This window comes from Triplophysa dalaica, chromosome 17, assembly GCF_015846415.1.
Source record: "Triplophysa dalaica isolate WHDGS20190420 chromosome 17, ASM1584641v1, whole genome shotgun sequence".
Classification (NCBI taxonomy): domain Eukaryota; kingdom Metazoa; phylum Chordata; class Actinopteri; order Cypriniformes; family Nemacheilidae; genus Triplophysa; species Triplophysa dalaica.
This window is the reverse complement of record NC_079558.1, coordinates 9,476,577-9,491,661: the sequence shown is the minus strand read 5'-3', so window position 1 is coordinate 9,491,661 and position 15,085 is coordinate 9,476,577. Positions and strand designations below refer to the sequence as shown.

Sequence of the window (15,085 nt, the reverse complement as noted above, 5' to 3'; positions counted from 1 at the left end):
AAAAAAAAGTTTTTTTACATTAGAAAACTCTTACTAGTAAGGCTGGGTTTCATTTTTTAATGGAATATTGCCCTGAAGGTATAAACTGGCAAGTAGTGTTGAAAATCAAGATTAATGTGCCTGAGATGGAAACAACAACAGCCAATTTCACTCTTCCTTTGTGTCTAGGTACCAGTTCAAAATGTCCAAACCTAATCAAAATCAAAATGGCAAAAGCAAGCAAAAGGAGTGGATGATGAATAAGTGACCATTTCAAAGACCGTTTTCATTTTTCCTGTGTTTATTTTATTTTTACTTCATTTATTTCTACCCAAATTTCAAATAGTAATATTATTTCGATTTGCATTTATTTGCAGAAAATGAAAACTGGAGAAACAGATCAGAATAACAGAAAAGATGGTCTGTATTTTTTCAGATGTGTACACATGTTAATTTATTAAAAAGGAGTAAATAATAATTTTTGTATAATTATGACTGTGTTTTTGCTTCTTGAGTGTTCAATTTAAGGTACCTATGATATAAAATTTTAAGTAAGTCACACATATATTAAAACACTCAAATATGTGACCCTGGACGACAAAACCAGTCTTAAGGGCAAATTTTTCGAAATTGAGATTTTTACATAATCTGAAAGCTGAGAAAATAAGATTTCTATTGATATATGGTTTGTTAGGATAGGCGCATTGCGTTAACAACGCAAGGTTGTGGGTTCGATCCCAGGGGATTGCATATACCCAAGTATAAATGTATAGGATATGTAAGGCGCTTTGGATAAAAGATTCTGCCAAATGCACAAATGTAAAAGTCAATGTTCACTATCTTGCGGTACAACAACTGTTTACAAAGCTGGAATCTGAGGGTGCAAAAAAAGCAAAATATTGAGAAAATCTTTTTTTTTTAAGTTGTTAATCTGAGGCACTGTAGCACAGGAAAAATAAAAAAATAAAGTTTTTATACATTTACAGTAGGAAATTTATAAAATAACTTCATGAAACATAATCTTTACTTAACATCCTAATGATTTTTCGCATTTAAAAAAATATCAAATTTTTACCCAAACCTTGTATTTTTGACGATTACTAAAAATGTTCCAGTGCTACTTAAGACTGGTTTAGTTGTCCAGGGTCAAATATGATGATTACAGTCAAAAAAAATTTAGATATGTAGAGAAAATTGCTGCGTCTCAATTTGCATACTATCCGTCCTAAATAGTATTCGAAAATAGAGTTAGTATGTGCCAAATCATAGCATGCTGAAATAAGTATTCTCAAAGTACCCGGATGGTCTACTGTTTCCGGTGAAAGTCGAAGTGTGAATCCCTGGACACTTAACTGCTGATATTACCCACAACTCACCGCGAGAGGGCGGAGTTTAGTGACCCTACACTGCATTAATAAAATTAAATGAAAGATGCTTTGCTAAACTAATAAATATAAGCATACAGTCAAAATTAAATATAAATAATAAATGAATAAAAAGTTAAAAGAAGTCATATAACACGGCTAAAACAAATATTATTGTTTGTTTTAGACGTAATGTAATGTGTATAAACGCTGTTTTTTCAGCTCTTCTTTGCCCCGCCTCTCTGAAACGCGCAGATTTTTAACAAAGCTCATCGCTCTGAAAAGCGAGGTGTGCTATGATTGGCCAGTTAACCGGTGCGTAGTAATTGGTCAAAAACTGCAAGTGTTTGACGGCAATGTAACATATCTTTCCATATTTGGAACTTCTAAAGGCCTGTTTATACACAAGCCTGGCTCAGCTTCGCGAGGCTCCGCTGTCCGCGCGCGCAACTCCCCAAACGGACGAGACGTTTATACTTGACGCGCTCGTCGTTGAGATATCTTTGAAACGACAGGGTGCACACAAACGAAATCGTTCTGTAAATCCGCAGGAAGTAGAAGAAAAGTAGGAATTTTACCAGAATTACGTCAGATCATTCAGAATGGCGTCTTGCGAGCAGCTGATCGACAAGGAAACGTAGGAGATTTTGTGTTGTTGCTACTATCAAATTTTTTTATATAAATGAGAAGATAAGAACAGTTCAAAAGAGCAATGTTTATAAATATTGTTTTATTCTGAATACAATATAAAACAGACACACTGATGATTAAAGATGTCTGTACAGGCGTACCTGTTCAGCCAAAATCTCTTCAAAGCTTTCATGTTGACTGCGGCGCCTCGTGAACTGTTCGCTCGAGTCACAAAAAATGTTGTGCACGCCGCCACGCGAAATGAGCTCGCGCTTACCCAAAGCAAACTCCGCGATGACGTCATATTTAGCGCGCGCACCCAGGCGAACTAGCGACTGCGTTGAGTATAACCAGGCCCTTTAAGCCTGTGGCATACTTAGTTTTTTATGTGTACGCGAGCACACAGCCAAACACACAGCCTTGCAAAGTATACTGCTTTTGACTCATACGTGAACACACGGGTTTTGACCCATGCGCATTGCGACATATTGCAATTTCTTCGGGCCAACAAGGATCAGATTTTCTTCAACTACACTGAATTGAGACTCCCAGGACACGGTTGCCACCTGGTGGTTACTAAAATAAATGGAATGCGCATGCCCAATCTCCGCGAACTTTTTATATGCAAAGTTACAAAATGACACCTACCCTACCATAGACAAAGAAAAACACGTGTTCGCGCCATATGACCCCTTTAAATGCAAGGAAGAGTTGTATTTTGATGTTTGTGACGGTCCGTTTCGTGTTAATATGTATTGCGTGCATACAGTTTTGCTACGCATTAAAATGTATATACTTTTACATGACTAAAACGGTATATACTTTTTAGGGCATAGTATAAGTAGGCGATATGGGACGCAGCTTTTGTTAAAAGTGAAGTACCAAAAACACACTCAGCTGGGACCCAAAAAGACAGAGAAATGCAGGATGACATTATGGGAGTTTACCTAACGCGAGCTCGATCAGCCAGCAGCATGTGAAGGTAACGCTCTAGCGAGTGCTCATTCAGGGCACAGCGCAGCCATGCTCGGCCCCGTCCCAGCTCAGACGTGATATTCCGCAGAGAGTAGAAACGCTGCAGCTCATGCCGGTTTAAGTGCTCCTTTACATAAAACCAGAACGTCAGCTCTGTAACACAAAGAGATATTTTTGAACCTGAACATTTTTAGTTCCTAAATAACAGCCACAAGGAAGTCAATTCATTGACCACTGAAAATATTACAAGAAATAGCAAAGATCATCAACATTTATTTTTAAAGCCGTAGAGAAGAATGAAGAGAAAGAGATTTGCAGAAGAATCAGAAATCGACTTTCATGCATCAAAAAAATCCGAAACACAAACATTTCCATAAAATTTATGGGATTTTTCTCATCCTTGTATTGGTTATTTGTATTCCTTTTGAATAAATCGTAGCTGGTTTTATATCTACAGAAGCTAATTGAATCAACACAATGAAGGAATTGTTATTGCTCAACGTTTGAGGCGGTGATGCATATAGTGGCACTAGGGCATATAGGCAGGCTGGATATCGGGTGATGCAGCCAGGTGATCAAAGATCTGGGGTGGTAAAAGATAACCTGTGAGAACAGGCATTTCTGATTTATCCCCAGTCATAAATGGCTGATAAATTAACACAATATTGCTCGATTTACTGTCACCGACAAAAAATCTTAATCCAACAACACAACAAAATATCAGGTAAAAATAGTTTAGGCCTACTTTTCATGTTATCAGATCAGATGATATACATATAAGAAATTGTGTTCTCCCTATATCACTATAAACAACATTCCAATGCAACACTACTTTTGTATAATACAAATATTGCATTATACAAATTACTAACTAGAAAAACACTTAAAAAACTAAAAAAAAACTTAAAAAACTACAAGGATGTACAAGTCCAGTGTATAAAATTTAGCATCTAGTGGTGAGGTTGCGAATTGCAACCAACGGTTCACTGAACTCAACACCTTCAACGCGCTACGGAGGCTGACACAGCACTAAGATGTCGTTTTTGCTTTTTTGCCAAGGGAGACGTATTTACGAAACGCGCTCTGTAGAGAAGGTTGTGCGAACAGGGCTACTGTGGAAACAACATGGCAAATTCCATGTAAGGGGACCCGTGGTGTATGTAGATAGAAATAGCTCGTTCTAAGGTAAAAAAAACTTAACACTTCATGATATAAGATCTTGGCTTTCCTGTAGCTCAGTGGTAAGAGCATTGCGTTAACAACGCAAGGTTGTGGGCTCAATCCCAGGGGATTGCAAATACCTATGTAAAATGTATAGGATTAAGCAATGTAAGTCACTTTGGATAAAAGCCAAATGCATAAATGTAAATGTATACACAAGATTTAGTAGGTTTTATTGCATTTCTGTTAATAGATCCTCCAATAAAAATACACATTGGACCTTTAAAACTGTACAGTGGGGAAACCCATCAAAAGAACATCAACTAACTTTCTACTGAAAAAACAAGTACTAGTATCTTTCATAGTATCATTTTAGTCTCGCTATTCATTTAAAAAAACTCAAAACCACAAGCAGGTGCATTTACAAACCTCAGAAAAAACTTATTCTCGTTTTAGCCCTTTATACAGGGCTTGTTGCATAACCATCTGGTTTCACAAACATTATCAGCACCTGGTTTTCCTGTATGTGCACCAATGAGCATGTGTTTCCTCTATGGACAACCCAGAGCACCACATGTGTTCACTGTTACCAGGGAAGTCTCTGAGGCAAAATCTCTCATGAGAAACAAGTAAAGTAGGTCAATGAGGTCACCGAATGAAATACAGCATGTCAGCCTCTTCTTCACAAGACTGGCACATTCATTAATAATGCTGGCTACTGACCAAAGCTAAATATAAGAAAATAAGTATATTGGATAGAATCAGTTACAGTACCTGCTTCAGTTTTACTGCTAAATCCGGCAGCTTGTTTTAAAGCCGCTGCTGTGAGAGCTAAGCCACGACTTTTTCTCAAGCCATGCTGAAGTACCACTTCAAACTGGGCACACAGGCATATGACTCTATAGAAACAGAATAAAAATATAAAAAATATATTTTAATAAACTTAATGAGTTCCAGTAAATCAAAGACACCTTTTTTTGTTAATTCTGCCATATGTACAGCACATACAGAGGATATAAATCCGTAACATAAATGAACATAACAAGAGAATTAATAATAGATAAAATACAGGAGGAGCTTTTTTGAGAGCGGATCTGGTTACATTGTAGTGCAACGGAGAAAGCAGCAGATATAAAAGTGGCTTGTGATTTGTGATTCAATTCAAAGTCCGTTAAAGAAATCCACTCAGCGCCATGTTTGCAACACATCCAGGAAGCTATTTACGTCATAGCAAGACAACAGTCTTGCAGATATTTTTTAAAGGCAGCGGCTACTTGCACTAAGTGTAAATGGCAATAGCATATAACGTTACTATTTAAACCTCAGTATTGTTGTGCATTAAACATTATGTAATTATAAAAGAGAGTAAATCATTATATTAATAAAAATTATTAAAATGAAGGCACCTTATTGAGATATTAAAGCCCTACACCAAACCCCTACCCCTAAACTTATCCTTAACCTAAACTTTATGAATAAAAATGAATTTTAAGTCATAAATCAATTTTATTGAGAACAAATGCATTTATGATCTGTAATGTGAAAGGTTAAAGAGTGTCTTCAGCGAGAGTTGGATTAGAGCCCCGGTCTCCAGTGCCAAAGCTATAAAGACTATACACCTTACGCCACTAAAATCGCTGTTTGAAATGGCGCCGTTTTTACACTTTCTCTATTCCAATAACATATTGGTGGGCGGAGCTAGTGCAAATAGTCTCTGCCAACACAGCGGCTATTTGTATTCAAGTGTAATAGACAATCTGTTTAAAAAAAAATTTGAAAACATATTTTCAATCAATTATAAAGCCTGAAATTAACTTTACCATAACTTTGGTTTGCTAAGCTATATTGCACTAAAAATCACCTTTTTGAGGTTGCTTCAGCTACTGCACATGCGAACAGGCTGGCAATCACCTCACGAGAGCCCCACCCCCTAGGAATCGTAGATCTTTATCATGGGAATGTATAACATATGGACTTAGTGTCCGTGATGTCACCCGTATGCTTCTGAGGAGCTGTTTTGAAGCTTAAAGTGGGTGGAGCCGCCCATCGCCATCTTGGCAGCGTGTCGATCCCGGGTAATCGAAAATGGGCGAAGAGGTGGGACGTGGTTAACGATTGGCTCTTTTTACTGTAAGACGGGGCCTCCTTCACCAAAGCGGTCATACTGAGCGTTGCATTCCTCCCTATAATTAATTGTAATGGCAGCTGGGTATCTTGTTCATATATATTATCTTAGTGTTATAGGTGTATTAAATAAACAAGTGTCTCATCAGAAAATCATCATGCAGAGAACTGACCCAAGTGTTTGAAGATTGATAAAAACAATAATATAGAATAATAGTAGGAATATTCACCTGCTGTCTGAATCGGAGGCGATCTCCTTCCTTCCACCAAAGCGGATTTGGCACTGAAGCGACAAATAGCAACAAGATATTTTTTAAACCGATGTTACCCACTAATTCTTTTTTATTAATAGAATCGATTGAGAAAGATGTTAGGTTTGTTTTAGGCATTTTTGAGAACATCTGATTTATTGTTTTTAATTTGTATGACGCATTTATTTGAACTATATCATTCATTATGACTTTTATCTGTATCACAATCCTTGTATCACTGTTGCACTGTGCCAGCATCTTCCAACTTTGAGCACTGAAAACGAATAAGTTATTTGTCTCACAAAAGAAAGTCAAGTCACCTTACCTGTTTAACTGCATCAAGGAGTCTCTCTAACAGGTTTTGTCTTTTTACGTCATTTTGCTGTGTGCCTGTAAGGTATAGTATAGTAAGGTATATCCTGATGTATTACTGGGTAAACTACCTTATTTACTAACATGTACACACTTAAAATAAACACATGAAACCACAATGCATGACATGAATGCCAGTTATTCGCACATTGCATGAGGGCCAGACTGTGAGTTATGAGTTTTGTGTAGCTAAATGCCTCACTTTACAAAGAGAGTATGAAGGAAAAATAAAGAAAATATTTTTTAATATTGCATTAGTATGTACAACTGTTTAAGGTCAGTTAATGCATACAGAAAAATGCTTTATTCACCATTTACATCTCTACAATTTCATCTGCTTTTCACATTTCACATTCACGTACTGAACACTTTGAAACCTGCAGGTAAATGAGGTCCGATCGCATATAAATCCATGACCAGATTTGCAACTCACCGTTCATTCTGAATATCCAGGTAAAACGGTGTATCGCGGTTTAGCATACGGCATGAATCGCGGTTGTGTGTTTTCCCCAGGTGACAAATCCCGGGAAGGTTTAACACGATTGTTTACATCTTAAGTCCATAGTTTTCATTTAACGTAACTGAAACAGAGATGTTACCGCGGCCTAACTCGGTCAACACTATCACATTTAAAGCAATTTAATCCTTAAAATCCGTAAAGTATTTGCTCTATAAAGTAACTGTCACTTTTCCATAACAGTGGAGGGATGAAGTACACTATGAATGCGGAGTTTCACTTTGTACAGATGTGCTAACTTGAGTTCGCTAATCCCACTGCCGAGCGCTAGTGTGAGTCACATGACATTGCCCGGGTGTCACCTGACAGCAACAGTGTCACGTGGGGAGAAATTAAATAGCATAAAATATTTATTAAGCTATTTTAAAGGCAAATACGAGCCATTTTAAATTGTAGATCACCGTGTAAAACCGAAACATCCCAGCTTCTTATAAGGCTGTAATGCAATACTTGGCATGTACGCAAGGCAACACGTTCCAAAAATTGAAAAGCATTTTATTCAAGGTAGATCATTTCTCACTTCAATATGAAAGAAAAAAATGAAACGGATACAAATAGGAAGTCTGTTTTTTAACTAACATCACAGATCAATAGTACATCTAAATGACATCCAAACGTCTACTGTTCACTAGTCAAATACGTCCTTCCTGTGTTCAGTTCATTAGACATGAATGTGCACTTCCAGCATTGAGCTATTTTACAGTCATATTTTCTTGAAGGTGCGCATGATGGCAACAGTTTTTAAGTGTGCAGACAGTTCTTCATCTCTTCACTATAGGACAGGAGTGCAATGGTACGATTGCACTGTTTTTGTGGTAACCAGCAATGTTGTGCCTTCTTCCGTTGAGGGGAGAGGGAGGTTGGAGTTGTAGTGATGTTGACTCAGTCCATCATCAGATGATATCTGGTAAGGCGTAGATTTGTCTGTGGCATCCAGGCTTCTCTCACTTACAGATGTCTTTTGTTCTCGACCTATCACTGCGTGATATTTCATTGACTTTAGGATTTGGTTACCATACCATTAATGTAACTATTAACATATATAAATGCTGTACATTGCACATTACATGTATTAACATTGGTCAGAGAAATGCTTAAAACGTTATATTCAGTAAATGCACACCCTTTATAATTTGCAGTGCAAAGGTGTTTAAACAAGTCTACCAAAAATGTTTGCCTTTGATATGTCAAAAGTGAAATTCTTCAAGTTACCTTTTTTGATATCGATGAGCTTACAGGTTTTTTTGCGTATGACTCCAAGGATAATGGTCAGGACCATGAAAGCTCCCAAGAACACAAAAAATATTGTCAAAATAAAATGTATATTTTGTGTTTTTTCAGGTTCTTTTGCTGGTACTGAAAAGAACACAATGAAAGTCTGTATAAGATTTTGAGGTCAGACAACAATGTAGGCCTACAGTGTTTTCCATTTCCCGAAAAACAGAAAATTTGGACATTCAAGGTTTTGGAAGCACAGCAATAAATGCAATTTATTTGTAAAGCTATAACAAGAACTCATACTTAATCAAATATAAAACAGAACTTACTTGAGGTACAGTATGTTCTGCAAATAGTGGGTGGAGAGTTGCATCTAATGGAGCATGGTTGACATTCTTCAAGAAGTCCATCGTAATAATAATTTTTGGGACATTTTCCTTCGGCTTGAAAAATAATGTAAAGCAGCAGCCATGCATAGAGGATCATCTTCTGCAATGATGTTAAGGGATGACTGAACTTACACGGCAGAAAACATTTTATAAGCCCAGTATGTAAATAGGTCTTGGGAAGGGGGTTTCCCTAGACTATCAACACTTTTGTCTTTCACATTGTGATCAGTTTAAATCTTAAATCTGCGCATGACTAAAATGGGACTACCCTCAAATACTACATTTACATTTTACACCCTTTTATAGATGTATGGTTAAAACATAGACCACAAAAATTCCACAAAATATGACAAATAATCATTTGTGTCTTTTCTTCAACTAATGAAAAAATGAACCTCATTTTTAGCACGTCATATTTTGTGTAATTTTTATGCCATATTTTTTTATAAAATGCGTAGTGTTTTGTCTTGATTTAATGTTTAACATGTTTAATGTTTCAAATGAACAATATTAAAAAAAATTGAATGTTTAAAATAAACAATATTCTGTTCTCACTCCAACCTGAATTTGCAGCTTTTCCCACCAAACAAGTACAATGTAAAAATAATCAGTCCACTCCAGCTCAGAATCTGAATCTATATTTTTCAGTTGGCTTAGTTTTGTAAATGCTACAAACAAGACATGTTTGAAAAACATGACATTTCGAAAACCAAATCATATTCCAGCTGACAAGTCGCTGCAAAATTCAATTAAAGAGTTGATCTTTAAATGTTTTACTGTGTGTTTTAGTTGTTGTTAAACAATCAAATATATACATAGTCAACAATTAAAAATAGTTATTTAAAATTCCCATATATGCTTACAAAATAGTATATATGCCTCTGAATAGAACATAATTGTGATTTACAGAAATGCTTTTTAATGCACAACTTGTTTTATCTTCCATTCTTTCTTAGTCCAGATAAAACTATATCGGAATATGCTTAAAATAAATCATTGTGGAAAACTTAAGAAAATATTTGAATGTGTTACTTTGAACAGAACACTTAACACAGGTTATTAGTTGCAGCGGGACAACATCAACACAACCAGCAAGTAAAATAAAAAAGTCCATCATATGTATGGTTATACATAAATGTGATTGAAGAACACTAATAATGTTACAAATCTATAATGCATTACTCCCAAGGGCCTTGGCAGTATGAAGCATCAATGGAAGAGTTTCCCCTGCAAAGCACTGTGGGAATAGAAGTGCATACAAGTCAAATCACAGCATGACACTAAATATAGAGCAAAGTTTGCTTTGCATGTTGCAAAAGTCCTATTTGACTACCTGTCCTGGCCAATTGGAGCTGTTGTAAAAGCTTGCATACTATGAATGATTTACAAGTCCACACGTTGCATGATCAGTAAAAGATCATAAACGTCAAACAAATAAACAAATTGAATTTTTCACTGTATTAAAATGCTATCATTGAAAAACTGTTGGAATTTATTTTACCTGTATGTTATATCACTAAAGGATCTCTGTTCAGGTGGTTGGCCGTCCCAGATGGTTGTATATTATTCAGATAAGAGCTCATGACAATCGTAACCGGTTGGTCTGCTCTGGCAGTCCGTGTATTGATTCTCCCATTCCTCCTGAAGGAACTTCTCAGTCCATTGGAGAGACTGCTGGAGACCTTTCGCACGACCCCAGAAATTCCTTTATTCCGTTTGTACTGACCAATGTCATCTTCCAGCTCCTCTGGGGGAACTTCAATATTACCAGTGTACCAGAAGATCCACCAGATGAGACTGAGGAAAATGATCACGGCTCCAACATATATTAAAAAGTCATGGAAGAAGACCTCCCAAAACACCCCCGTCAGAAGGATGAAGAGTCCAAGTATGTCGTGAAAAACAGCGAACCAAAAGGCACATTTGCAACGACCGACTCCAGGATGTTTTTTCTCCATAGCAGCAATCACGTGTAGTATTATTGTCCCTTTTAATTCAAGTTAACATTAGACTGTAGCTTGTCTATTCAGATATATAAGCATCATGAGAAAGATTGTCACAGACCGAGTCTGTGCTGTGGTGTAATGGTGACGTCCAACTATACTGATGTTCAAAGTACATTGAAGTGAATAAACCTTGCGAGGTTTGGGAGAGCAAGTCATGTTTTTATCTTGACTGATACAGTATCAGAAAAGTGTCTTAATGAAAATAAACCATGTGAGCAATACTTCTCCATTGACAATATAATAATAAACTACACTATATAGTGTACTATATAGTAAAATATAGAATTCCTCAATCATCCCATTCTAGCTCTCGCCCTCATCTTTCGCTCTTTACGTCTAACTTTTTGCTTTGTGATCGACATCAAGACCGCACCGAGCACAACAAACCATAGGCCAACTGACATACACAACGGCCCCATGTCAAAGCCATCATGGGTCACCTCAACCATAGTCACATTCCTGTTCAGGATAAAATTGCTAAAACTGTGCAAGAGGAATACAAACCCAGCGCCTAACAGAAGCCCACCAGAGACCAAGATGAAGATGGGTTTGTGGTAATAAGTACAGCAGGTGGGAGTTTTGAGTACAGGGTCACAAACTGGAGCTAAAGCATTCTGCACAGTGCAGTCTTCACTGAAATCACCCTGACTTTTTGAATGCATCTCAATGCTCCAAATCTAACCCAGATTAAGGGAAACACAAATGATTTTAGTTTTTAAAGGGTCTGGAAGATCAACTCTATAGCTGAAGAAACAGAAATTACATTATTACTTGCCCGTTCAATTGTGTTCCTCGTGTTGCGATTAGCGAATGGTAGATCCCTCACAAGGCAAACGCAACAGTTGCTTAAAAATCCAAGTCTGGACCAATATATCTCCGAATAATGTCTTTTAAAAAATTTCAGGCATTAAAAAAATATATTTTTTTTAAGTCATGATAAAACCAGACAGTGAGGAAAGCCTTCTCTCAAACCCTCATACAAATGCTCCAAACCAGTGTTAAAAACAGAACAGCAGCTGAGCCAACATGTCGCTGGGCGTGTTGTCTGCCTCAACAAAAGTAATATAATACATGCATTATACAACTTAATGCAAACAGAACATTGTATCATCTATACCTACAAACCCGGAGATAACTTCCCATTAGCATTAATGGGACAATTCACAAAAAAAAAACAATTCACAATAAAAACTTTGTAATATTTTAATCTGTCAGAGAACAACGGCAGATACAAGCCTTATAAATGTAAGAATGTACTGTACATTTGTTTTAAACAGACAAAACTAATATATGAACTTGTCCAATATATGATATATAACAGCTAACAGGATTGAAAAGCTGTCCATCAGTTGCATTTCTGTGTTTATTTGCTTCGAGCTTTGCTTGTCAGACCCCGTGCTGTGACCTTTGGTGTTTTCTTGGACAGTTTCTTGTCTTTCATGGTTTTTGTTAGTCCTTTAACAGCAGCAGGCTTGGGTGCTTTTTTCAGTCCTTTCTTGGGCAAATCCTAAAAAATTTAAGTTGTAACAACATTTACACAGCGTTCCTAGAAGGAATATAACTGATGGGCATTCATTACTAACCATCCGTTTTGGCCTTTTGGTTGGCGTCTCAATTGGTACAAGCTGTGGAATCTCCTCTTCTTCACTGTCCTGTCCCTTCCGTTTTATTCCATCCTCAGGTGCTTCCATGTTGTCATTTTCTGTCTTCCGTACCTTCTAAAAATGAAAGGACACTAGTGACGAAACAAAAAAACAATGAAAGTAAGTGAAATGAATGTTGTCCTGAGGGCAGCTTTACCTTTAATAACCTGGCTTTTTCCCTGCTCTCCTCCACCAAGATGATGTGACTCAGATCAGAGGAGTAGATGGGAAGCGCAGCAGACTTCTGAGTTTTTAGATGGATGATTTTGATATTTGTTCCTTTCTATGAGGAAACAGAAACTTATTCCCAAAAATAAAGCAACAAAATAATATTTAAATAAGATGGTTGGCTACGTAAACAAAGCTTCAACACCACTCACCATTTCTAACTTTGTGGAGATGGTTGAAACTGCTGCAAGCACATTCTCCACAATCTCATCTGCCGTCATGCCTGAATGTGCTACACGTGCCATGCTGCAAATAACAAATACACGATCAGCATAACTCAAAATCAACATCAAAATCTGTGCCAAAGGTTCATGCTTCAAAGCTTTACGCAACAAGCACATGAAGCTACTATAGCAGTTCTAAACCACTTCCAGCTGTGATGGTTTGCTTACGAGTTTCTAAATATTTGTGTCATTAAAAAATAACAATGAGCAAAATACTTTAGTTTTATATATTCATACTAGGTGATGTTAGTATTTTTTTATGTTATGTTTTTTACTATGCATTCACTAATGTTAATATTCACATCTTTTAGGTCAATATCCATACCAGCAACACCCTTTGTTTGAAACGGTGAGTGTGGTGCCCTGAATCAGAAGTTCCATGTCTTTGGCCAGGTGTTTGCTGAGCAAATCTACAGACAGAGGAGCTCTGAAATAAGAAAAGTAGTTAATTAGTCAACTGCACTGAACATTTTCGTTCGGTTTGGAATTAGTAGTTGGAAGATGCCATTTTCTTACTTCTTTTGTTCATAGAAATGCTTCCCAATTTGGCCTGGTAACCTGCGGCGAATGCGTGCATCTGAAAGAAACAAGTCAAAATTGCCCAGCAGTCTTCTCTTGGCTTCAAACGGCTTATACTCCGTCTTCAATGTTTTGAAGGGAATCACCTAAAAAAATAAAATATCAACATAAGACCATTTTTAAAACAGCCACACTTTCTTTTATCAAGAATTGGACTTGATCTGGAAGTCACGGATGTTTCAAAGTCTGTAGAGACAAACTTCAATAGAGAAAAGGCTCGTCTGGACTGACTCTGATTTACTCTAGCACTTTTTAACCCATGACCAGCACTAAGAGGGAAGGACTGGGTTTGCTGAAGTGCACAAATACATAGTAAAGACAATAAATGAAAGAACTGAAGACAGATTGAATACCTCGGTGACATTTTTTACTCCTCTCTCTGCGAGCAGCTTTCTGTAGAATTTCTCTGTCTGTTCTGACGTCATTTGAGCTTCATCTTTGGTGAAGAGACAGACTTCTGCCGACTCTGTTCTCAGCCCATTGGGTAAACGACTGTAAAACGTAACAAACTTGTTAAGAGGAGCACATTAATCCTCATGAGATGTCAGCAAATGATTTACTTTTAATAAACAAGTCAGTCAAACAACTTACATACGAATGGTTTGCTCTTTTTTAGGGATTTTCCATAGAGTAATCAGAAGAGAGATGGGTTGACCATCATTCATTATGACTTTCTTAGATGAAGAGGTGCTCTTTAAATGAGCAATTAACGCCAGCACAGCTGTCTTTACCTGTAATAAATATTATTAACAAAAATAAAAAACGTGACAATGAAAAACAGATCTTTAAGCTTTTTTCAAAGAAAAGTATAAGACGAGGAAAAACTTTCGTCAACAAACCAGAACATTAAAATAAACAAGACAAATTTGCTTTAGGGTTCTCAAAGGCACTCCGCCAGCACATGAGCTCGCAAACATGCTGCGTCGCCAATCTCTCGAGATGTATAATCAACTATTAAAATTATAAACACAAACCCTGAATAAATATATACAGCGGATACAATAAAGGCAGAATTATAACAGTTATACTAAATTACCTGAGATCGATCGAGAACCACATCTTCTCGTGTAGACTCCATGATGCACGTGTATCGAAAACGAGGACTGCGCAGGCGCACATCCGGTAAGCGTCACAAGACTTTTATTTTGAAAAGAAAAAGGTTTTACGTGAGGCCAAAGGGCTCAAAACAAACGAATATTTTGGACATCATTAGTATAACTGTTGTGTTATAATTTCCATACGTTAACTTTTATTTGAATAATTTCTGTATTATACATTTATGCGTGTATTTAATCATTTATCTTTTACATTTATATATTTTATTTCTAGGTTATTTTCGTTTTTCATATCTGAAGTGACATTTATGTGATTTCACTTTCTGGTACAACAGCATATAATCGTTTATAGTGTGCGTAACTCTTTTCT

At 36.8% G+C, this 15,085-nt stretch overlaps 3 protein-coding genes and 1 non-coding gene across 5 annotated transcripts in view; all 4 read right to left on the bottom strand.

Moving 5' to 3' along the window:
• The window catches only part of snx29 (sorting nexin 29), a 94,315-nt gene extending 86,570 nt beyond the window's left edge, over window positions 1-7,745 (bottom strand). Inside the window, exons 1-5 of the mRNA XM_056771159.1 lie at window positions 7,290-7,745; window positions 6,810-6,874; window positions 6,464-6,516; window positions 4,884-5,008; window positions 2,921-3,101 (exon numbers count right to left, since the gene is read on the bottom strand). Coding sequence (XP_056627137.1) covers window positions 2,921-3,101; window positions 4,884-5,008; window positions 6,464-6,516; window positions 6,810-6,874; window positions 7,290-7,296 — 431 coding nt within the window. The 5' untranslated portion in view covers window positions 7,297-7,745. The remainder of the gene's footprint in view (window positions 1-2,920; window positions 3,102-4,883; window positions 5,009-6,463; window positions 6,517-6,809; window positions 6,875-7,289) is intronic.
• Window positions 7,746-7,851: 106 nt separating this feature from the next.
• Window positions 7,852-10,215, bottom strand: LOC130438893 (tumor necrosis factor receptor superfamily member 17). Its single transcript, XM_056771161.1, has 3 exons — window positions 8,921-10,215; window positions 8,586-8,729; window positions 7,852-8,351 (listed from the first exon to the last, which is right to left on the bottom strand). The coding sequence occupies exons 1-3, from the start codon at window positions 9,075-9,077 to the stop codon at window positions 8,146-8,148; spliced, it is 507 nt and encodes a 168-aa protein (XP_056627139.1). The 5' UTR covers window positions 9,078-10,215; the 3' UTR covers window positions 7,852-8,145.
• Window positions 10,216-12,175: 1,960 nt separating this feature from the next.
• rsl1d1 (ribosomal L1 domain containing 1) lies at window positions 12,176-14,782 on the bottom strand. Of its 2 annotated transcripts, none has more exons than XM_056771548.1 (9): window positions 14,697-14,782; window positions 14,252-14,391; window positions 14,014-14,152; window positions 13,598-13,746; window positions 13,407-13,508; window positions 13,010-13,103; window positions 12,787-12,912; window positions 12,570-12,704; window positions 12,176-12,493 (listed from the first exon to the last, which is right to left on the bottom strand). In XM_056771548.1, the coding sequence occupies exons 1-9, from the start codon at window positions 14,736-14,738 to the stop codon at window positions 12,350-12,352; spliced, it is 1,071 nt and encodes a 356-aa protein (XP_056627526.1). In that variant the 5' UTR covers window positions 14,739-14,782; the 3' UTR covers window positions 12,176-12,349. The 2 variants fall into 2 exon arrangements, with proteins under 2 accessions (XP_056627526.1, XP_056627527.1); XM_056771549.1 differs by having other exon boundaries at window positions 12,570-12,701.
• On the bottom strand, window positions 13,833-13,961 carry LOC130439551 (small nucleolar RNA SNORA55). Its single transcript, XR_008909467.1, has one exon. It is a non-coding gene; the product is annotated as a small nucleolar RNA SNORA55 (small nucleolar RNA).
• Window positions 14,783-15,085: the final 303 nt, after the last annotated feature.